We start from the raw sequence: 25,648 nt of genomic DNA, 5'->3' as shown, positions 1-25,648 counted from the left end.
TGCAGATAGACTCTGGACACCCCCACAGGATGAGTCAGCCGTTAGACCAGCTAGCTCTACGGTGCTACTACCACACCCCTGTATTCTACAGCAGTGTAGGTATTTTCTGGCAACCCCTGAACATGAAAGCCCTGATTCCTCAGGTATCGTGGAAAACAATAGGGTATCTTTCGCTCAGTCACTCATGCTTACTTTTCTCAGAATACACATTGAATGACAATTGGAATGGTTTCAATAATCATTTATTGGTCAGGCGTCAGTCTAGTATGAAACCTACTCGCTGCGACAAACAAAATACAGGAGCAGACAAATGTAATCGCTAGCACCAATATCGTAAATAGTAGATACATTTCTACCATAGTGCAAATAAGATGAATAATATTGTGCACAAACTTACAAATGCACCAACCAAAAGGCATTTTCAGTAATGCTATTATTAAAATGATTTTCTTCAATAATTGCCACTATATACACTTATGTTCCATTCCAATTTTCAGATTCCTGGACAATACATGGTTGTCAGTGACTAACATTAACATTGACAAACATGACGCACCCTTGGCTATGATTCCACACTGGACTGACTTTATTTAAGGCTAGGCTTCAACATATTATACATGCGCCAATGTTGATTAACATTTTGTTTAAAACGTATGCTGCTTAAGACTTCACATATTTAGTGAAAACTGTGTCTGCTTGTAAGTTTCTGCAAAGCTATCTTCACATCTTTGTTTCTCAGACTGTAGATCATTGGGTTCAGCATTGGTGGTGTCACAGTATAAAACACAGCAATCATTTTACTCTGATTTTCAGGGTTTTTAGACACTCTTTTCATGTACATGGAGATGGCAGTGCTGTAGAATATGGTGACAACGATCAGATGAGAGGCGCATGTGGAGAAGGCTTTTAATCTGGCTTCGGAGGAGCGGATTCTCACAATTGTGATAATGATTCGGGTGTAGGAGATGGCAGTGAAGAGGCTCGGTATCAAAAGTACTAAGATTGCAGCAGCGAAAATGACCATCTCTGAGGCAAAGATGTCCACACACGCCATCTTCAGAAGAGTTGGAATCTCACAAAGAAAATGGTTGATAATTTTAGCCCCACATAACGGTAACTTTAGTGTAAAAACTGTTTCCAAGAGTGACATCACACTGCCGCCTAACCAGCAGCAGGATGCCAGTGTGATGCAAACAGGCCTGCTCATGATGAGTAAGTAACGCAAGGGAAACACTATGGCTACATAACGATCAAATGCCATGACTGCTAGAAGGAAGCACTCTGTAATCCCCAGGAGCAGTGATATGTACAGCTGAGCAGCACAACCGCTGAAGCTGATAGTCCTCCTAGCAAGGAGCTGGGCCAACAGGTAAGGAACAATTGATGATGAGAAGCAAACGTCCAACATGGAAAGATTCCCCAGGAAGAAGTACATGGGAGTATGAAGATGAGGACTACGTGTCCAGACTGTAATCAGGGCGGCGTTTCCAATGAGTGTGAGCATATACATCACTAAAAATAACACAAAGAGAATAATCTTCACACCAGGATTCTCAGTGAGGCCCAGCAGCAAGAACTCTGCATTCAAACTTCCATTTTTCATCTTTATTATATTGACTTTGATCTAAGCTGAAAGAAAGAAGCATGGTAAATACATTTTGAATAAAGCTAGCATGCTAGTAGTCGACACAATGCACACTTCCACCTCAATTGCTTAAACAAAGACTGTTATGTCATCACCACCAATCAATCTGAAATTGCGATCCATGCTCTTGTCTTAAACAGACTTGATTTCTTAATGTAATTTTGGTGGATGAATGTGCCTCTCTTTCATCTGGGCAAAAACATTTAATCTCATTACTCCTATGCTCTGGCTACTTATCCCAACAAAAATTCAGTTCCAGTTATGCATCGCTCCATGGCTCCTGAAATTGCTCGCCATCTCTGGAGGCTTCCAAGGCTTGAGAAGAAAAGACACCTTTCTGTTCAAAGTTCTAAAGAATAAGAAGGGCAAATCCAGCAAGCAATCTTTCTTTGGAGCACATATTTTGGCATGTAACTCCTCCCCAGTGTCATTGAAGACACTGACACTTCTCTTAACTTGAGACTTGCCTATTTAAAATGTCCCGGATGCTCTGATTCTTGCTAGTATCTATTAGTTTGTACCCTAATCAATCAGATGTTTTGGTCCACCTGCCTCTTGTCTAACCTTCTCTGTTGAATACTAGTATGCTCACTTTAAATGTTCCTCATCCAAGTCCTTCCCTATGAAGAAACCCTTACTTCCATTGGTAATGAGGACCTTATAGATGTTAGTCTTGGTTGTACTTCTTAAATAAATAGCCTGAAATAAAACGTGTTAATCAGTAATGCAGGGGTTGTCCAGTAACCTGCGAACATGTACTGCACAAAATGAGAGTATTTGAAAGGCATATCCATTTCCACTTCCACACTTCTCTGCCACTCCCTTACTGAAAAGACTGTTGATGGATCGCTGGCAACATAGAGAATCTTTTTAGTCAAAGAGTATAATATAGACTTTTTTTAAGTTGTTTTGAGATGTACCTTATGCTTGTAAAAACATTTAATTTATGCATGCATTAGTTACTAGTGATACCAAAAGCCTGCATTCTCCAAATATCTCATGCAGAAGTATAAACTTGATGTGAAGAACTTACACAAAATATTATTTTTCAGCAGTGTGCAGTCATGTAGAAAAATTAGTGAGGTTAAGTTATTAGTCCAGATGATTGCATCAGTGCTTGTGAGGGCTTTGAAAGAGTCTAATCCCATCGCTAATCCCATCGCTGTTTGACAATCTTCATGAAATCACCTAGAATCTTAGGGGCACATGCATCAAAAAATGATTTTGCGATTCCTTAATAGCGATTATTAAGAAATCGCTATTACAGAATCGTAAACGTGAATGCATCAAAAAATGTGCTATAATTTAGCAAATCTGTAAAAATTGCTATTTTCAATAGCGAGTTCGCTTTTACCGAATAGGTAGTAGCGAATTCGCTATTACATATTCGCTAATAGTGATTTACCCATATTGCTGCATTGGGATGATATCACAACCAGGAAGTGAATCAGTGAATACACACACCTGTTCACAGAGAAAGTCAGACGAGGAGGCAGACTGGTGGAGCTCAGCAGGAAGAAGCTGTCTTTGGAGCAAAGCAGTGAGAAAACAACAGCATGGCCACAGAAAATGGGAAAAAGAAAGGAGAAGGCAGGAAGAGAAAGCTCAAATTTAGTGAGAAAGGACTTGGAATCCTCATTAACGAAGTGGTGTTGAACCATGAAAAGCTTTTTTCTAAACTCTTCCTGCAGGTTGCAGAGTCAGTCAAAAGAAAAATTTGGCTGGCAATCCATGCTTAGGTTAATGCTGTGGGGTTAACACAGCGTGCAATCTCAGACCTGCGGAAAAGATGGTATGGCCTGCACAGCCGAGCTAAAGAGATGGTGGCTGAAAGGCTAGCAGCTGGAGGGGGACCATCTTCCAAACATGCAAACACACCACTGGAGGACATGTTGGAATTCACACTGCAGCCAGAGGCAGTCGTCAGGATAACACAGATTGACACCTCTGAACAGGCGGGTACCTCCCAAGGTAAGACCACTGCTAAAAATATTTCAATGTTAAATGTAACTAAAATAGCCCCAAATGCATACCCTGCATAGTGTAGCACATCTGACTCCAGTCCACTTTTTACTTGCAACACCCAAATGCATTGTGAGGGTAGTATACAGACAAATGTAAGGGCAAGGCAAGGAGGGACCAAAACAGCTTTAGTGCCGCAGAGTACAGCAAGGAAGTGACTAAAATAGACTTTGTCCATAACAGAAGTACATTTATTGGACATTTGCATGTACTATGTCACAAACATGTGCAAAAGAAATATCTGAACTTGCACTGTTTAAAATCACAGATGCAGCAGCGCAGGAGAGTGACGTGGCTGACGTCCACGAGTCAGAGGGACCAGTGGAACAGTCTGAGGAGAGACCAGAAGTGCCAGCATCCTCACCCATACCTGTTCCCATTTGACGCGGGCAAATAGTCCCACCACTGCCTGCTTTGTACAGTGATAAAGAGAGTCACACAGGAACTCCCACACAGCAGGTTGGCAACACACCACCAACACCAACAGAGGTACCAATGCAGCTCAGGTCCATCCATTTCCGCAGGCGAAGGCCCAGGGCAATCCTGACATCTGCAGATGGCAATGGGGCAGCTGCCTGGAGTGGGCTGGAGGGCAAGATGCTGAGGGTCCAGCGCCTGCAATGAAGGAACATGAGGATTATGCAGGGCCAACTGGGGACAATGGCAACACACATGGAGGACATACATGACTGCCTGAGAGAGCTCACCATTGCTGTAGTTGAAGGGCACAGTGCAAACACGGAAAACCTAGCCAGTGTTGCAACAGCTATGCACGAGTTGCGCAGGGTCATCCAGGGTGAGCATGCCTCTCATGGTAGGAGCATCACAATTTGATAGGTTGCCTGAACAGTTACACCAGGGCAATCAATAGGCTGAGAACAATTACAGCTCAGCTTTCCAGGTGTGCTGTCAGAATGCAGGTCGAGATGAGCCACTGCTGCGGTGATGTGGCCAGGGGCCACATCCAGGTAACTAATGCAGTGAAACAACTCCAGACTGCTGCAGCTGGTGGCAGCAACGTACTTGCAAGGGGGGATATAGTGAGGAGGCCTCCAGCCTCAGTGTCCTACTGTCACCTGTCACAAATCCCAGGAGGCGCAGTACCAGGAGCAACACTGGCACGGAAGGCTCAAATAGGGATGTGGCTGAGCCCACTAAGAGGAATGTAAGGCCGGAAAAGTAGTGACCTGGACAGGTATTTAATCTGGTGGGGTAACCAGCAGATTGTGCATTGTTCATACTGACGTGTAAGTGCCAAGGCAAAGTCATTTAATTGTCTGTTTTCACACTACACTTTTCTGCAACTGGTATGTGTGTTTTAACACAACCACGAAATTGGTACAATAAACCGTTGAGCACCTACTGTGTTGTCTCATGATTACCCACCTTAGAAATAATGTGTGATTTCTGCACTTCTCCGCCTCCCCTCTGCTGCATTTGGACCGCATTCCACTTGTGGTTGTTGTCTTGGCTGGATGTCTACCTCTGGCTCACTTTCAGAGTCTTCTAGGGGAATGCCTCTATTAGTTGCAATGTTGTGTACCATGACACATGTGGAGACTATTTTGCAGCAAGTCTCCGGTCTATACTGTAATGCACCCCCAGTTTTGTGGAGGCAGCGAAACCGAGATTTCAGTAACCCAAATGTCCTCTCAATCACGTAGTGTGTAGAGATGTGTGCCTCATTGTATCGCAGCTCACTTGGTGTAGTAGGATTTAAATATGGAGTATTGACGAATAAGCGTACTGCGTATGTGCTATCACCTACAGGATGTAAAACAGCAAATACATTAGTCACCGCAATGTGTCACCATGGTAGACAGGTGTGCAAGTCAGTATTACATCTGTTTACCAAGCAAATACCCTCCTCAGAATTCACCCGCAAGTAGACGTCTGTGTATGCCACTATGTCTGAAGATATATGAGTCATCTGCACTGCCAGGGTAACTAGCCACAATGTCAGTGATTATGTTTTTAGAATAGCAGATAACTTGAATGTTCAATGAATGGTAAGATTTCCGGTTTCGGTAAATATACTCATTCCCTGAGGGGGGACAAATGGCTACATGCATCCCATCAATGCAACCTATGACATGTGGAAAATGGGCAACATGATAAAAATCTAATTTAGTTTGCAGCAATTCCTGTGGTGTTGTGGGGGGTGTATCCTCTGCCACATGGCATCAAGTAATGCATTAGAAAATCTGCAAAGGGCACTTTGGGAGACACCTCCGGCAGCGGCAATTACTCCCTGGAATCTCCCTGAAGCTAGGAGGTGCAGAGAACAGAGGACCTGCACATGACTGGGGATGGCATGTGTCCTGCGAGTCAGACGCTGCAGTATTGGATCCAATTCAGCTATGAGCTCATATATTGTGTCAGCATTCAGCCTATATTTATCATAAATCTCTTCCTCCGTCTGCCCTAGCAAAGTAACTCACAGTCTGAATATGCGCTCCTGTATCCTCCCTCTTCTCCATGCTGCTACTCTTAGCCTCAACCTTCTCGCCATGATATAGAGCGCTGCCATTGGGAAACATTCTGATGCCTTCTGGGACTGTTTAAGTCGTTTGCTGATGATTTGCACCTGATTTTTTCAATTCGAAATTGTTACCACCTGATGTAATTTCTTCTTATTTAAGAAAAGCAATATGTGATTTTTTGTGAATTTGCAATTAACGATTTTTTAATGCATAGGTTTTGTGATTCTCTAATTACCTGTTACAGAATTGCTAATACAGATTCAGTATTTTGGTAGTCGCATTTTTTTGCGATTTATTTTTTGTGATTCAGCTATTTGGTTAATGCATTGCAGCGTTGTTTATTGGTTGCTCCTTATTTTTAAAACTACTTTCACTGCTGCTATTTGCACAACGAACATTACTGATATTATCTGTCACAGTTATTACCTGTTTTCACGCGGCGCTCCTCTATCCGGTAAGAGCTGTGTTCAATGCTCTGGGGGTTGGAGGGTCCTGTGCACCACTTCCGCTCCCTGCACTTTAGACGTACGGGGCAGCGTTCTAGTTGCTGTTTCCGTCACCGGATAAAGTTGCATAAAAGCGCCTGATAACATGACCGCGCAGCAGGCTGACTAGTAACCCACAACACTTATGAGAGGCAGAGTTGTTTATTGATTGCTCCTTATTTTTAAAACTACTTTCACTGCTGCTATTTGCACAACGAACATTACTGCTTTTATCTGTCACCGTTTTTACCTGTTTTCACCCAGAGCTCCTCTACCCGGTAAGAGCTGTGTTCAATGCTCTGGGGGTTGGAGGGTCCCTTCCGCTTCCTGCACTTTAGACGCACGGGGCAATGGTCTAGTTGCTGTTCCCGGCAACGGATAAAGTTGCATAAAATGCCTGATGACATGACCGTGCAGCGGACGCACCTCACGGGCGTGCCGCTGGTGCGCAATGGCGTGCCTAAGGCAAGCCCGTCTGCACCCATCCACGCCCGAACAGACCCAGGAGCCAGGACCCATGCATTTTTCCCGCCAGGTCACTATTGCTACTCAAGTGCGCAGCTCCATAAGTATCGCAGCTCACTGTGAAAAATCAACAAAAAAGTGCCCACGTTGCCCATTCACACTCTCCCCCCGAACCATTACCCCCTCTTTATCTATTGGCTCCTATAAAATCTTTCTACTAAACTGCAGATCCCTGCCCAAACATACTACCGAAATCTCGATGCTGCTACAAGACTATGCCCCAGAGGTCTTATTCCTAATACAAACCTGGCTCAACTCCAGTTCTGAGTCTGACATTGTGCAAACACTCCCCAGGGGTACCTGATACAGAGGGTGTGCAGAACAATAGGCAAGGGCAGGGGGATTGCAAACCTCTATGAAGACTACCTCACCTGTCGCCTACTTGGGAATCCACTCCTAGACTGTGAGAACATGCATTTCTTGATAGAATTCACCCCACTCCTCTCGATCACATGTATCCTGATCTATCGGCCCCCAGGAGCGGCAGGTACCTTCTGCAAAGCTCTGCTAGAAACAGCCATACACCTAGCAAGTACGGCAGCAAATTTTACTCTCCTTGGGGATTGTAACTTGCACTTTGATGATTTGGGAACAGCCACAGCACACAAATTTGCGCGAGACCTCGCGACTTTTCAACTGTCTCAAAATGTTTCACGAGCTACCCATGTCCAAGGACACTGCCTCGATCCTGTGTTTTCCAATTTGGAGAACCTTACAGGAAATGACCCCATCCCCATTTCATGGTCCGACCACTTCCTCATCCCCCTTTCATGGTGCCCTCGGGTCTCCACTCCCCATGCCTAACCTTCACTGACGCTTAACCGGCCCTGGTCCAAGCTCCCTCTTGACAAGTGGGCCCAAGAGCTGTAAAAGACCAGGCTTAAGCCAGATCCCAGTCCAGTTGCAGCTAACAATGACTTTTGCAGCTGGATAGAGAACTCTCTGAATGTGGTCCTCCCTAAAACTATGATACAAAAAAAAGAAAGGCCCTTATAAATCACCCTGCTACTCCTCGGAATTACGTACTTTAAAACAGTGTTTCAAGGCACAAGAAAGAAGCTGGAGGAAAGACTACTCACCTAGCAAGAAGCTTGAATATAGAAGAGCTGTTGGCAAGAATGGAGCAGAAATTAAAAAGGCACAGGCTTCCTTCTTCGAGGAAAAAATCCTGCTGGCCGCCAACTCCCCCAGAGAGATCATCCTTATCATAAAAAAACTCCTCAAAAGCCGGTTCCACCTGTTGCCCTAGATACTTCCGGTCAACGATGCAATAAACAGGCAGAGTTTTTTCACAATAAAATCAAAAATATCCTCAAATTGCTGCCCCAGATTGACGACGAATATGAACTCGCAATTGAGCACGTAGGTCAAGGTCCTCCTCTTTCCAGACACTCGTTTTAGTCTATTCCTCCTCTCCCCCAGGAAACTCTTCTGACCTTGATTTCCTCGGTGAAAAGTGGCTCGCCTAGGGATCCCGCACCTATGAAAGTCCTAAAAAAGGTAGCACCCACAATTGCCCGTACCATCGTGGACTTAATTAATGCCTCACTAACCACAGGAGTAGTCCCACCAAACTGGAAAGGGGCAATGGTAAAGACACTTCTGAAGAAACCTAATCAGCGGATCTAGGCAATACCGCCCCATCTCCCTTCTTCCTGGGATTGCCAAAATCACGGAAAAATATGTCAACCATACTCTCTCAAACTTTCTGGAGTCCCGTAGTTTGCTACACCCCTCAAGACAGGATTTCGCCCACGACAAAGTGTGGAAACTGCTCTGCTAGCGGTGGTAGAAGAAAGCAGAAAGATCCTGGACTCGGGAGGGTCAGCAGCCATCATACTCCTTGACCTGAGTGCAGCATTTGATACGGTGAACCATCACGTCCTGATTCACCGCCTTAGTAACATAGGAGTAGCCGCAACTGCACTGCAATGGCTGCGCTCTTTCCTGGAGGGACGTTTTTTCCAGATATTTGAAGGAGACATGAGTTCCAAACCCTTGCCTCTGTTGTGTGGTGTCCCACAGGGCTCATCGCTTAGCCCAACCCTTTTTAATGTATATATGGCCCCTCTGGTGGCAATCGTGGCATCCATATGGTGGCTTACGCCAATGACACACAACTGGTCATGGCGCTCAACCAAACAACGCAGCAGCCGAAGGCCCTTAACGCATGCCTAACTGAAGTCTCTAAGTGGATGGGGGTGTCTCACCTTATGCTTAATGGGGAAAAGACCGAGATCATGATCCTGGGGAACCCCTCAAATGTGACACTAGGGACCATGTGGCCAGCATGCATGGGCCCAGTCCCCAAGACAGAAATAAAGAGTCTAGGCATCTGGCTAGACCAGAACCTGACATTTAAGGCGCAAGCAAGGAAGACGGTCGCCACCTGCTTTGGTCTGCTTAGGATTGCTAGAAAAGTGCTTTCTCTCCTTCCTCCCCAATCCAAGAACATCCTAGTCCAATCGCTGATACTCTCAATGATAGACTATGGAAATGCACTATACTTGGGAGCCCCGATCGCAGTAATCACTAAACTGCAAACGGTCCAAAACTGCGCGACCAGACTACTGTTGGGAATGCCAAAGCGCCTTTCAGCTAAACCCACTCTTCGCTCCCTTCACAGGCTGCCAGTGAAAAACAGAGTCAGCTTTAAGGCCCCCTGTATCGCCCACAAGTCCCTGCAGGGGAACGGGCCACCATTAATCTCGACCATGATCTGCCCCTACAAAACGAGTAGGAAACTCAGCTCCGACGAACTTCACTTAATTGAAGCCCCACGAATTAAGAGGGCCAGAAGCAGTGGCCAACTTTTTTCCCTCAATGCAGCCAAACTTTGGAACGAACTGCCGCTTCATCTCCGCAGGGAACCCAGCCACATTTTTGTCCGAAAACAACTGAAAACACTTCTGTTCCCCTAAGTCTCTTCGTCTCTGATCACTAGTCATGCCCGGCGCTGGGAGGCCTCCGCGTAGCCAAGTGCTATTCAAGTGTCCTTTTCATTTCATTTCAATAGGCTATTTTGCAAACACAAACAACCTTTTTTTGCGATTCGCATCATTTGCGATCCCAAAATAGCTTGATGCATGTGACCCTAAGCCCTTATACAAAATTTCCACAACTCAATTTCAAGAGATAACAATTGTTCAACAAACATAGAAGCCAAACCACCCACTGTCTCTATAGCTCTCTCACTCTCGCAGCCACACGCTCAGACACACACACATGCACAGACACACACATGAGACACACATATATGTACATATGTGTTGTAGACTATTCTCTGATATACTGATGGCCTATAGCATCAATTTGATTCCAAGTGTACAACTAACAACATGTTTTCAACGAAATCTCACTCACAAGGTTAAGATGAGAGCAAACATACTTATGCAGACATACTTCACCATTCACTACCACTGTCCTCTTGTGTAACCTCAGGTCTAACTGAAGGTTGTAAGAAACCCCCACCCTGATGGCCCCTCCTATGGATCACCCAAAACATACATACAAACACACCAACATTTTGGTAATTATTTTACTATATAACATTTTTCACTAATCTATATACCATATAATTACCTATCTTTATTTTGATCTAACTGACTGTGGATCACTGCCAGAACCCACTCAACAACTGTGGCATGAGGCCAGATAGTTGTTGGATGTTTTGGTATGTGTAACATGATTGCATGTCAAAATATAATCTACAGAAATTTTGTACAACAAGAATATTGTTGCAAAAATATTCACAACCAAAATATTTTGGAGGCTAGTTTAATTGGTAAGTATAGATTTTCTATACTCCTAAAAATATATAAATGTGTTGTCAGAGTACATATATGTAAATATTAGTATATTATGCTAAAACATACTTATGTATAGTTGCCTTTTTGATATTTTGGTGGTTGACACTTTTGATACGATATTTTTATGGCAACATATTTAAAACTCAGTATTGTGTACTTTACAAAGTAACACCATCTGACATATCCCATATAGTCAGATTATTCATTGACTTTAATAAGTGGGTTATCTGGGGAGGCATCACTGTGTTGCAAATAAATTAAAAGTCGTAAATTCAAAAGTTAGACTGCACCAATATGTTTTATAAGAGTCAATATGCAGGATCGGGCTGTTTGAGTACCAAGGGCAAATAAAGTAAACCTGAGCAAGGCAAAACTATAAGGGTTTACTCAGAATTATGAACCATTGCAGACCATACAGAAAGCAAAAAGGTAGTTAATTAGTCAGTTAAAATCAGCTTCAACATAATTCACAAAAGGCAAGTAAAATGTCCACCTATAAGGTCAATATAGGGCCTTGTTTAAAAGAAGCAAGCATCCACAAACTATCTAAATACAAAGTCAGTAAAAAGTTCAACATGAAGTCTACCTCTGGAGAATAGGCAAAAATCAAATCCCAAATAACACACTTTTTATAGGATCTGAAAAGCAGCAATCCACCTTCTCAGTATTGTGGCACCATAAGGGTTACATTGATAACGTTACATGACATAAAGCAATCACCATTGCAGAAATTATTTCACATAAACAGGCTACCCTGGAGACCACTCACATTTATAATAACTAATAATGCCCTTCACCCTGCTTACAAGTTAAATGACATTGCATGCTTGAATAAATAAGCAAACGGTTGAGGTTGCAGGCAGCAACAGCCTTGATGTTAAGACCCTGGTCTCTAATATTCTTGACAACACAGGAGCAGAACGGTGCCTATTTCCCAATGCCCTTCTCAGAACTCCCCTGCTAGGTGTTGTAATCCTTTGCAGGTAAGTACTAAGGGGGGAAAGGGGATTAGGACAGAGAAGAGACAGCTCCGAGGTATTCTGCCTGTTCTGCCTCGTCTTTTTCTTTCTTCTTTCAGCGCTGTAAAGAAATATACCTCCCCAAAAACACTTCTCAATTTAAATTGACTGTATCTTTTAAATAAGAATTTCTTGTCTTACCAGAATAACCTTGGAGCTAAGCTTCTCTTCTATTCTTCTTTACTTATGTTGAATACTTTAGTGAGAAGATATTTACTCGACTCTCTTTCTTGCAGGATAAGACTGGACGTCTTATATGCGTGGCTTTTGACACAGAGAAACATGAGGTAAGTTAACATTATACCTTGGGAATTGGGTTAAGGGAATTTTACTTGTGTACTATTATTCACTGAGCGTTCGAGTTTTTGTCAAATCTTGAGTAATTGTGGACTCTTATATTTTGACTTGAAGCCCTAGATATTGTAACTATTAAATGAGGAAAGCTAGAACTGATATGCCTGGTTCTCTGCTATCTAACTGCAGGCTGGAGGTTACTTCTATCTCCTTTAATTACTTCAACTCTTCGGTTTAAGTGTAACACTGCGTGAGGGAATATACACGCCCGCATTACCTAAACTCATTAATGCCAAACGACTTTTCTTGAAACTGAAGGCGCTGAACTCGAGAATTACGAGTTTCTGAGAGAGCGCTCCAGTTCTCCTATCAAGTTTAAATTCGGCGAGAGGAACCTTTCACACCCGCATTAACCAAAAAACTAAATTGAGTCTGAACACTAATTTTAACTGACATGGGCAACTCAACTAATTCTGTCTCTGAGCATGCGCGCGCTTGAACACTAACCTGACACTTTGCTGGGAACAGGAACCGCCGTAACTAATCGCGAGAGCCGAGGCGAAACTACCCTAACTGACTAACACAATGCAAACCCAAGGTAAGCTGTTGCTCCGGTGAAATCTGCGGTGAAGTGCACCATAGAACGTTGGTGCACGCTTTCCCTGGACCTGAAGATTCTTAAAAGAAACTAGGCTGCTTTACAAAGGGCGCTCTGGCGGCCATGTTAGTAGACGAGCGCCGCCAGCATGCTCGCCAACTAGGGGCACAGCCGATTTCCAAGCTAAGCTGGTGCAGTTGAGGGGCATAGATAGTGGCCACAGCGGGGTTTAGAGAAGGAAACCTCCCTTGAGCCCTGACACTTGATTATTGTAACATTCAATAACATATTTTGCATAGCTGCCTACGAACAAAAAGTTGGGTACAGTAAAAGAAGTGGCACCAGAAAACAAATCCCATTTTCACAATTTTCTTGTAAATAAAAAGAACACAAGCAGGCCTTTTCAATGTGAAGAATAAAATAGCACATCTGTACAGGTAATCAGAGGCCCTGTTATGTGAACTCTAGTCTTGGTAATGCTAACTTAATCCCATTTAAATATACATCATTCTAATTAATAAATCTGCTCTACCACTGACAATTTTTTAGATCATCACAAAGTGCACTACGCTACTCCACAATAAATCATCAGTCACTTTTAGTTTCTTTATACTTTTTTTCCTCAAGGCTCTTAGTTTAGTCTATATTTAGTGTTATCAAGTTTCATTTATTCTCCCTCCCTCTTTCTAGTCATTGCCTTTTTTTGCAATCACATTTCTTTTTGTGTGTTAAACAGATAACTTTAAAACATGTTAGTAGAAGAAATAGACCAATTAGGCTAAGAATAATAACAAAATCAGAGGTTAATATTTCTCCCACCACCCACATCACTAAACAATTCACCAGTTGTTGGAAATCCATTTCCAATCATACTGAACAATGAGACATTCATTTCCCTTGCATCGGTCTCTCCCAAATCTTTGTTTTCATGCAGAACTTTAGGTATGTAATTATTATATACATTAATTAGCATAATATTATCTGGCATAAATATGGAACATTGTTGAACCTTCATTACATGAAATACGCCACCTACTATAGCAAGCAAAATCACAAACTCCATATAGTTTATAATCACCTTTAAATAAATGGGAATGATCTCATAATTAATCTTAGTTAATGTAATGTAATGTAATATAGTCTTTTAAAGCGCACTGTTACCCAATCGGGTATCCTGGCACTGAGGTTACATTAGTTCCCCTATTTGCACATATTACTATGAAGAGGACTGATCTGAATTACACCCTTAATGAACTTGCAGTATTACTAGCCAGGCAATCAACTAGTGTAGACAGCTTTCTTATCATTCAAAGCCACACCAATAAGAGAAATCAACACACCAAATATATCCAAAAACACTTCTCTAAACCCATGTTTCACTCTTCAAAGACGAATTTCACCTCACCTACATGATACACTCTTGTGAAGACTAACACTACCAGGCAACTATAGGCCGATAAGCCTTATTGATTCCATTAAAAAAATTGTTGCTAGACTAGTGTTGGGCAGAATCAAGTCCTGGATTGATGATATGAACATCTTGTCCCCATTACAAGCAGGGTTCCGCTCACACACCAGTACCGTAGATCAAGTCTTTCGATTTATGCTTATCTATTGGAGGGTTGTTATTATTGGAGGGGGTACAATCTGCGCAGCGTTCATAGATCTCAAATCTGCTTTTGATTTGGTCCCTCGAACCAAAATGTGGAGTGCATTTGTGGACATGGGAATGCCATCGGAAATATTGGCTATCTTAGTCAAGTTACACAATTGTAATTATGCACAGGTTCGTTGGGGTATGCAGGGGAATGTCACAGACCGGTTCCCAGTTTTAAAGGGGGTAAGACAAGGGTGCGTGCTGGCCCCCACCCTGTTTTCTTTATTTATCAACAGGGCATTTCAGTATTTTTCTACTTACCACACGGATGCCCCTACCCTGGCTGGTATGAAGATACCCCTACTCATGTTTGCGGATGATACTTTGATATTGTCAAAAACCCAAATAGGTCTACAATCTGCCCTATCACGCTTTGAGGTATTTTGCCATGACAATGAGCTAGAGGTTAATGCGGAAAAAACCAAGTTTATGGTCCTCCACAAACATAAAGTAATTAAAGGGAAAGTTTTTATGAATAATGACCTCCTTGAGCAGACAGAAGTTTTCACATATCTGGGGATTACTCTAGGCCGGAGACTAAATTGGAAGCCTCAGGTAGATATGTTGGCCCTTAAACACGCCCAATTAGCAGGTGCCCTTATCAAAGAACAGAGATTATCACAGACAAAGCCCATTGCCCCTGCCCTAAAGATTTATAATTAAAAAATCAGCTCCTCGGCATTGTATGGTGCTGAGTTATGGGGCTTTGAGGATTTGTCATCCCTTACGGTTGCACAAAACAAATTTATGAGATCTTTAATAGCCCTTCCGCAATCAACGCCATTATTGCCCTTATATCTGGATTTGGGTTGCCAAGCAATCGAGGACATAGCGCGATTTCGGCTGGTAGCTTTTTGGCGAAGGCTTTGGACTACCCCTGAGTTGTCCTTGTATGCTAATGCACTGCACGAAGTAAGGGGGGCAGACCGTTCACGTAGAATTACATGGCTATATAAGTTAAAAACCATCCTGATTGATATGGGGATGAGTAGCCTGTGGAAAGATCCTGCCCATAATCCATTTCCACCTAAAAAAGTGTATAAAGCAGCATACTGGAATATGGTTAAGATCAAGCGCTTTTCATCCACAATAAGGTCTACTATGTCTAGGCGTTTTTTGGAACTTAAACATGAGACCGAACTTATTGGGAGGTGATCAGTAAACCCCATGATAGGAAGCGGTATCATCAATTTAGGTTGGGTTCCCTCCCGTTAAAAGAATTTAAAAAATGCTGGGACTCAAGGTTGGATGATAAATGCTCTACATGCCCAGCACGGACTGAAACAATAGCCCATATAATGTTTGTATGCCCTGATTACAAGCATCCTAGGATAAAATGGCTCAAACCTGTTTGCCTCAATATGGGCACTAGATCAAGCATGGAGGCATTAAGGATTTTGAAAACTAATACTCAGGATTCAATCGTAATTGCAGTTTTCCAAATTTCTGAGCTGGATGTGGGTTATCCGTGCTAAAAATATGAGGGGCCATAACTCTAGTCAGGTTTTATATTAATAATTATACAAAGAGTTTGGGCATGGGACCAGCATAGTAGTATTATGTTTGCTTTGACACACACTTCTGTGTCTGACAGTGTGTTACTTAGTGTGTAAAATATTTTGATATACGATTTTTGGTGGTCTTATGGCCACCATTGCTTTTATGTATATATGTATACATAAATATATATGTCTATGTATGTGTATATATGTATGTACTATTGTATATTTTTATATTTTTTAATTATCATGTGTTTTATATACTGAGGGCCCTTTACTTCTAAATGTTGGTCGTTGACTTTTATATTCTTTTAAATCATTGACATTTAACCCCTTCGCTGCGGCGCGAATTCCGCCGCAGCGCTGGGGGGGTTTGGGGGGTTTGCGGCGCCGCTATGCTCATGACGGAACCACGCCGTCATGAGTCACGGGCGAGCTGTGCTCATGACGGCGTGGTTCCGTCATGACTCCACCCACTTGCGCTAATCGCCCGCACAGGCGGGGAATTAGCGCCGCGTGGGCGGAGTGGCCGCCAACGGCCGCAGCATGACGGAACCACTCCGTCATGAGCACACGGCGCCCGTGGATCATGATGGAGTGGTTCCGTCAAGGGCATGCAAGGGGTTAATATGACCTGTTTTAAAAAAAAGTTTTTGTAACTTTTCATCTTTTATGATTGATACAATCGAAATAAAGACTTATGACTGACTGACTAACACAAACAGCAGTAACCTACCCAGTTACTAGGAATATGTTTTACAACAGGCACAAGCAATGCCTCTACATATAGGGTCATTAGTCAACATATAATCTCTAGCAAGTATATATTTATAACTGCACTTACCTGTTCTAATCATCTCTAAGGTTTCCTACTCATTATGTGTCATATGCATGACACAAATAACTAATTTGTTCACTTATCAAGGATGTATCATTGCATTTCGAAAACTTTCCTCAAATTCTTCCTGTGATTAAATCTTTTTCAAATGTGAGCATTTTAACTCTTCTTTACTCTTCTTTCATTAAATACTCTAATAAAGTCACACTTCACAAGATTCATCTTACACACTTTCTTCTCATCATATTGGTTAGATTATTGATATAGAATAATGATTTTATTTTTGTGATATTAGAAGCCAAATTCATAAGTTTAAGCAACTTGTTAGAATGCAAATCATAACCCACTTCATATTCCACTAATAGATACTGTCGCAATAGAATTGACAAATAACCTCTACAGGTTATGCCATAGTAGGCAAGTCTGTACAAATATGACCGTTTGTAACATTCATAATTTTCTGACATTCTGTAAACAGACTAACATAGGTATTTTTCCTAAAATTCCCATAAGAAACATTTCTATGATCAAATCCACTATCTTCTCTAACATTACTATGATGGAAAATAGTTTTATCTTCAGAAAGATATCTGACAGAAGTGTATAGACTCACTAAAACACCAATTAAGACTAATATGACGAGACTCCTAAAACATATTTTTAAAGCTAAGCAATCATTTTGCTTGTTAGTAACTATCGTCTTTCTATAAACGAAACAAAAACACTATACACTATATTAGAAAAATCATGTTTAGTACTGGAGAACAAAGTGTTAAAAATTGTGTCTCTGGTTGGCAGAGGTACGCACCCCATACAAGCAAGAACTTCAATCCTAGTCATGGCAAGTCAGATACAGACTAAAATATAACCTGTGCTCACCCTCTGGAAGCACGACACAGAGCAGTCAGGCTAAACATAGGAGGCAATGTGTAAAGTATTCGTATAATACTACGTACAGTAACAAAATGAAAACAACTCAAAAGATTCCACACCAGGTTAGAAAAACAGACAATAATTGTATAATTAAATCAACACCAAAACACATTAAATAAGTAGAAGTTGCAATGTGAATTTCTGAAGAATAAAAGTGTCCTTAGCACTTAGAAGCAATGGGGTATATCTGGTTTCGCAGGACAAGGCCAAAGTCAAATGTTCAGGCCGACTGTGATGGAGCATAGGCCGGATACAGGAGTCATGCAGGCTCACTGAACAAAGTACCTTGATCCTGGTCTTAACAGTGAGATGTGGGGCGCAGCCTAGCGATGCATTGGTGTTGATACAGCAGTGGATGTAATGTGTTCATTTTCTTCACACAGTGATGGTGATGCATAAGTTCTGAAGATAAAGTGACGAAACAGAGATGCGTTGGTTCTGAATACAATGTGCTGGGTTTCTCTGCACAGTTGAGGGGATGCGTCGACCTTACCACACTGCTGTGGCAGTTATGCACGGATCCGGAGGTGAAGCACTGGTTCAGAGTGCGATGTGTCAGGTCAACTCCCACAAGAGGAGCAATGTGTCAGTTCTGATTCATGCAAGGAGAGGATACAGCAATGGGGGGCATGGCCAGCAATTGCAGATGTGTTCTGAGACTGCTCCGCCACTAATCCCCGTAATCCGACACAGTTCTCCTGGGGTGCCGCGACACTGCCGAGAGAGTTACAGACGAGAGTCGGGCCCTGGCTGGGTGCAGCCTTGAGCTTGTGGCGTTGTTGGCACCATGAAGTGGCCACAGAACTGGAGGGGGGAGTAGGAGCACATTGCTCCCATAGAGGCAGAAAGAAGTGAAGTTCAGGACCACTTGTTGCGCCCCCGATAGGGATTGGAGTGGGTGGCGATGCATTCGAAGAGATGACTGGGATCCCGGGAGTGGCCTGGACTCGGGCCTGCCCTGGACCAGCTGCAGAGGTGGCGGGAGCATGGCCTAATTTAAAGTAAGGCGAGGAGTGGAGGAGGCTGAGACCTGTGCCGTCCACCCACTGTCAATGGTGGCGGTGGCACGCTGCCTCAAGAAAAAGTATTTCTGTCCACTCATTTCAATGCCGGGAATCACTTGCGGCCTGATCGGACTGAAGGCCGTAGCAGCGGGATGAGGAGGAGTGCTTTTTGGAGAGCTGTGGGATAAAGCAAAGTATCTATGGATGAGCTCAGGAGGGTATGTCTGAGCGGATTGCAGTGGGGTCTGGCACGGACACTGGCAAATCAACGGCAGAGTCTAGAGCTACTTGTGAGGCCTGCCTCTAATCACAGTGGCGGCACAGAGGTACGACCTGAAGGAGTAGCATATATTTGAGTCTCTGAGCACTTATGCTAAAGGCAGATTGCGGGCACGACTGGGACTCATGACAGGAGCGGTAATCGTGCAAACGTGTGGAGGGGGAAACACACTGGTGAGCGAGGGGGACCCATCGTAGGACGGTGACTTAGTCGGAGAAGGCTGGTTGATCACTGAAGGCACTGTGTAAATTTGGGGCACGATTTGATCCTCATACAACACACGCTCATACTCATAGGGAGGAAGGTAAACACAGGGGACTGCAGGTGCAAGCAAGTAAAGGTAGGCCATCGCTGATGGCCACTGCTGTGTGGGATAATTAATGTGCCATGAGCCTGTTCTGGGAGTGAGATGGATGACCACGATCCTGGTGTGCTAGATGGGGAGGTGACTACTGGTTCGCTGCTGAAGGAGGGGAACACTGGGCCACGGACAATGGCTGCTGGACTGAGGTCATAAGGAAGTTATGTGGTAGGTCCAGAATATACTCGCTGACCACCCCAGTGGGGAATTGGGAGTGGGCTCCTCACACTGTCGCCGCTGGGCGAGTTGTGCGGTCTTGCTTGGTGCCTGGCCCTGCCTTGCTGGAGATTTGATGCAACTGGAGTATACTGGATGTCCTTGCTGGACAGATGGGCCGCACCAAGGGAGCTGGATCAAGGGCCTCCTCGCAGCATACTGGTCCAGTAGACATGACATGGACCAAACACAATCGCTAATGGAGCAGGACCCCCAAAGGATCGACTGGACGCCATCCTGGCTGCCATACAGCGTTCTAGTGAGTCGGTGGAATCCAAAATTGACAACGTTGCGCTAGACCATACACTACTCCACGCGGACCATTGGAAAATGAAGGACTGGGTATTACGGAACTGAAGCCTGCCACTGAGTTTCTGGAAAAACAGCAAAATGCGCATCAGGCCAGAATACGACAACTGGAGGAACAAGTGGAAGATGCAGAGGGCCATTCCAGGAGGAATTATGTTCACCTAATTGGGCTGCCAGATGGGGCAGAGGGTCAGGATGCTGTGGCCTTTATTAAACACTATATTCTGAAGAACAAGGGGACCCCAGTAGTCTGACCAAGAGTAATCTATGTCAGTGTTTTTCAACCACTGTTCCGCGGCACACTAGTGAGCCGCGAGATGTTGCCTGGTGTGCCGTGGGAAAACGTGGGAAAAATGGAAACATTCGAAAGATTTAAAAAAAAAAAAAAAAATTCCCCCACTAGGCCGGGCGGCGGGCGCCGGACTGTATCCTGGGTATGGGGGGGTGGGGTTTTTGATTGGCGCTCCTCGGATGTCCGGGCTGTGATTGGTCCAGACTCCACCCTGGACCTATCACAGAACAGTATCTTCCGACTTCCTTCCCGCCCGAGCGCAGTGTGCGCAGCAGCGGAGAGAAGAAGACGTCGCGTCACCAGGAGGACCGGAGCAGGAGGAGATGGACGGAGACCAGGACTCGGCGGGAGTTGGCACTGAGAGACCGCATCCGGATCCAGACCAGGCCGCAGGTATTTAATGCTTAATTTCCTCCTATCCAGAGTATTCTTATAATGCTTTCTACTTGACCTGACTAATACCAGGTCTCTGGGTCTATTGTAGAGCCATTTTTAAAGCTCATAGAGAGCGCTTAACGGTAGATGTGCTTTATGTCTGCATTTGGAGGGATCCTGTCACGGATTTTTTAAATTGGTAGTACTTGGTAGCATCACAAAAAGTAATTGGATTTTCAGAGGCCGCTCCTAAACAGCTAAACAAGTCAACATTGATGGCTAAACTAGTCTGAGTTAGTCTCTCCAACAATGGTGTAGCCTCCATCCTGACTTTCAGACCTCAGACTATAAGAGCGTTGTCTGCACAGCAGTAGCCTCGCAGCTCCTTTGGCAACACCCAGGTTTTAATATTACCCAACACAGTGGTACTCATTCACTGGTCATGGAGGAAGGATCGGATGAGCAGGCGCTGGGATACAAACCCATGGATGCATGTTGCACTGAGTTCTCAGCGGGACTAAGCTGTCTTTAGCAGCCAACAGAAGGGCAGTGGGAAGGGTTCTTGGTGGTAAAGCTTGGAAGATGTGTTACGAGTTACACAGTTTCATCCTTTGTGACTTCTCAACCTACCCCTTGTCACTTTCACTCAACTGAAACAGATATGTGAGAAAATGTTCAACTATCTGTGTGGTACGTGTATTGGCAGAGCAAATCAGCTTCCAGGAATTATTCAATTTTAGGAGTTTGCACAGCAAGAAATGTCGGCAATATGCTGAGTTTAAATTAATTAAGCCATCGTTATGTATTTATTACTCGAAGTTGTATTTTTTATTCGTGCACAAGACTAGAGCCCGGCGCAACCATTCCTACTTCACAAATGTTGATTCGTCCTAACAGCGTGCACGCGCCTCCTTAAGTGAATCTCAATTTATTTCAATAAGCTCCGGCATGCCGTATAAAGATCAATAGCTCTCCTCCTTTCCATGGAGTTGTTAAATTGCAGCTGTAACATTACCCTTCCTTCTCGTCTAATAATTGATTGTCTTTTCACAATACTAAGGAGATCCATAATAATCAATGAGGCTGCGCTCTGTTTTTTTTTTATTTAGTCGATGTTTTCTCCTAATTGGCTACCAGGGTGGATTGGCTGAGCCTGGTGTGTTTACCAAAAAAAACCCACAATATGACGTTACAGTCCTTGTAAACTATTTTACCACGTGCAATGGTTATTGATTTTATAATGAAATCTCAAGGAACCCCCTCAAAACATCCTCATAATTCTCCACAACACTAGCAGAAGAAGTAAACCGATTGTTATAATAACTTATTACCACTAAGTGGAAACTGGATTGGAGGGGATCTAAGATCTCAACGAACACATGAGACATATTTAGCATTCTTGCACGGTGCCACTCTGTTCAATTCCCCTTCCCCCATCACAATCTGAATCTTGTATGTAAATCCACTGATCCTTACGTGTCACTGCCCTGGGAGGTGCGCTGAATGGCAGCGGGTTTGATTTAGTGCAGGCAACATTCCAAAGCCGTTGTGCTTTGAAGGGTCGTTTTCAGGTGCAGTTGCTACGTCGAGCAAGGTTAAAGCTAAAGTATGAGGGGTTCAGCGCATGTCCTTGAGTGAGTTCCAGATGTGCTTCTGTGATGTGGTCCATGGTTTTCACTCCTGTGGAATAGATTTTGGTGTGATCATAAGCTTGCATGTATCAAGGAAAGCTATTGCGCACCTAGTCTGTGGGTAGAGAGCAGTTTTGAGTGATGCTTGAGGCAAGATGTATTTACAAAAGTGTCTGTTTAATAAAAATTTACATGGTCACCCAATATCTGTTGCAGAAATTAGCTATCTTTGGAGAATTCCGCATGGGTTGTAGCAGCACTAACCTTTGTCTCCAGACTAGAGAGACGAGCAAGCGTTATACTAGTACTGTGTGGTTCATATCAGTCTTTGATACACAATGAGTACTAATGAATTGGGCAGACGTAACGTTTGTAGTTAAAGCACGTGCTAACCTTAAAATTGGCATCAAGGGCTCTCTGAGTCTGAGAAACCATCCAGTCACAATTTGCTCCTTATAGATACAAATCTTAAATTTCTTTTATAGGTAACTTGCAGGTGCAGCGTCCTTGTGTATGCCTAGTACTGAGTGACAGTGAGATACTGCAGTGATGGACACGTTTTTGAAAAGGAAACAACTGGGCTCTGAACAAAATTTGGAGCCGGATGAGAGCCCAAGTATGAGTGGGGATCAAAAGAAAGCAAAGATGGTTAGCTCAAGCAAATTCTCTGGCACAAGGCAATATAGCGAAAGCTATATTTCATTTGGATTTACTGTCACCGGAGATGCAAACAAACCAACTCCACTGTGCGTGGTGTGTGGTGAAAAGCTAGCTAACAGTGCTATGGTCCCAAACGAAACACCCTTCGCTTCAAAACAAGAATGCGGACTATTTTGTTCGCTTGCGTGAAAACACGGAGAAACAGGCAACTTTCATGAGAAAAACCACAAAGGTAAATGAAAGAGCTCTTAAAGCTAGCTATCAAGTTGCTGAACTTATAGCCAAGTCAAAAAAGTCGCACACTGTGGCAGAGACATTAATACTTCCCGCCTGCAAAGCTATTGTAGAGGAGATGCTCGGACCTGAAGCAGCTAAGGAAATAGCCAAAGTCCCTCTCTCAGACAACACAATTTCCAGACGTATTAATGACATGTCTGCAGACATCGAAAGTGTGGTTTTGGAAAAGATCCGTATCAGTGAGAAATTTGCATTGCAACTTGACGAGTCTACTGATATCAGTGGACATGCTCAACTCTTGGCCAATGTGCGTTTTGTTGATGGTGATGCAATTAGAGAAAACTTATTTTTTTGCAAGGCATTGCCAGAAAAAACAACAGGAGAAGACATTTTTCGGGTCACATCAGAATACCTTGAACAAGGAGGACTTAAGTGGGAAAACTGCACAAGGGTCTGCACTGATGGAGCTGCAGCCATGGTCGGGCGCACCAAAGGCTTTGTAAGCAGAGTGAAGGAAAGAAATCCAGATGTGATTGTTGCGCATTGTTTTTTACACCGTGAGGCTCTCGTAGCCAAGACTTTACCAGCAGACCTAGTTCATGTGTTGGATGTTGTTGTGCGCATGGTAAACTTTCTAAAGTCACGTCCCCTGAAAAGTCGCATATTTGCAGCTTTGTGTGAGGAGATGGGAGCGAAGCATAAAACCTTGCTGTTTCATACGGAGGTCTGGTGGTTGTCACGTGGCAAGGTCTTGGTTCGTGTGTATGAGCTGCGGGAGGAACTTAAAGTGTTTCTGACAAATGAGAGGTCAGATTACGCAAAGCTGCTTGCAAGTGATGAGTGGTGTGCAAGGCTGGCATACCTGGCAGATATATTTCATCATCTGAATGAACTGAACACACGAATGCAAGGTCGAAATGAAAACCTGCTTACAAGTACAGATAAAATAAATGGATTCCGTTCAAAGGTGCAACTCTGGCATCAACACGTGGAAAGTGGCAATCTTGAAATGTTCACACTCACCAAGCAATGGCAAGGTGTTCACACTGCTGCACTGTGTGAGATAATAGTTAAACATTTAAAAACTCTCGAGGAGAAGTTGTCATTTTATTTCTCTTCAGTCTCCACTTAATGCCTTGACTGGGTTAGGGACCCTTATAGCTCAGCATCAGTTGGTGGAAAGGACATGACTTTACAGGAGCAGGAGGAACTAACTGAACTGAGGCAAAATCGTGGTTTCAAGCTAAGATTTGCTGATCTACCTTTGGATAGTTTTTGGTTGGATACTGCCAAGGAGTTCCCCCTTCTGGCAAACAAAGCTATTTTGACATTGCTCCCATTTAACACTACATATCTGTGTGAGATGAGCTTTTCAAGCATGATTGCTATAAAAACTAAATACAGAGAGAGACTGAGAGCTGTTGACGAAGAGCTACGTGTGTGTCTTTCTTCGATTCCAGCCAGAATATCAGCTTTTTATTCAGCCAAACAGGCCCAGGTTGCGCACTGATCAAATAAGTATTTTATAATTTTTCATATTTCTGTTTACTTCTTACTATTTCATAATAAAGTAATTATAAAATACTTTCTTTGTGTTTTATTTGATTCCTATTCGAGAGAATTACTTTATATATAGTCAATATAGGCACAGAGTTAAATTTTTTAACATTTTCTAATGGTGGTGTGCCTCGTGATTTTTTTCGTGAAACAAGTGTGCCTTTGCCCAAAAAAGGTTGAAAAACACTGATCTATGTATTAGGAAGGAACAAGGGTATACTAGAGGCCGTTAAGGTCCTCGGGTAGCCTGGGCTGCAGGTATTTATTTAAGCGTTTAGTCAGGTTAGGTGACTAAACGCTTAATTAAATAACTGTAGCCCAGGCTACCTGAGGACCTAGGTGGCCGCTAGTATAACATTGTTCCTTTATAATACTTTACTAAACACTGGCTTAGGGACATACTGCCCTCCTCTGCACTTTCTTCCTTTTTCACTATAGAACGAGTGCATCCCATCCCGGGCCATAGACGTGTGCCAGGTAATGGGGCGCATCCACTTATATTCAAACTGCTGAATTTCAAGGACCGAGATATGATCATGCGGGAGACCAGGAAGATTCCGGAGAACACATTTGAGAACGCGAAGGTCCTCTTTTTCCCAGACTACACAATAAGGGTTTAGCGCCAAAGAGGATCCTTTTTCCATTTTAAACAGAAACTCAGACAATTAGACATTGTATTTTTGTTGTTCCACCCGGCAAGGCTCTGTGTGGTCTCTGAAAGAAAGTCGAGGTTCTTTTTTCACGCCCCAAGACACGTGAGACTGGTTAGAAGTTACGGGTTGGTTCTCGGGGCCCAGACCTACTGGCATCCCAGGCGGCAGGAATAAGAAGACAGACGGAATGAGTCGCCATAGAAGGTCCAGGCAACAGAACCCGGTCCTGTCGGTGGCACCTGACCTTGAGCTGATCAGACAGGAAC

At 43.5% G+C, this 25,648-nt stretch overlaps 2 protein-coding genes across 2 annotated transcripts; one reads left to right on the top strand and one right to left on the bottom strand.

The window, feature by feature from the left end:
• Positions 1–676: 676 nt before the first annotated feature.
• LOC146822252 (olfactory receptor 2G3-like) lies at positions 677–1,603 on the bottom strand. The gene has a single exon (XM_085609445.1). The coding sequence runs from the start codon at positions 1,601–1,603 to the stop codon at positions 677–679; it is 927 nt and encodes a 308-aa protein (XP_085465571.1).
• Positions 1,604–23,149: 21,546 nt separating this feature from the next.
• On the top strand, positions 23,150–25,349 carry LOC146822251 (zinc finger BED domain-containing protein 5-like). Its single transcript, XM_085609991.1, has 2 exons — positions 23,150–24,107; positions 25,168–25,349. Exons 1-2 carry the CDS (start codon positions 23,150–23,152, stop codon positions 25,347–25,349), a joined length of 1,140 nt encoding a protein of 379 aa, XP_085466117.1.
• The last annotated feature ends 299 nt before the right edge of the window (positions 25,350–25,648 follow it).

The sequence above is a fragment of the Triturus cristatus genome, chromosome 6 (assembly GCF_964204655.1).
Source record: "Triturus cristatus chromosome 6, aTriCri1.1, whole genome shotgun sequence".
Lineage (NCBI taxonomy): Eukaryota > Metazoa > Chordata > Amphibia > Caudata > Salamandridae > Triturus > Triturus cristatus.
Note: the sequence above shows the minus strand (reverse complement) of the source record. Positions and strands in the feature narration are given on the sequence as shown.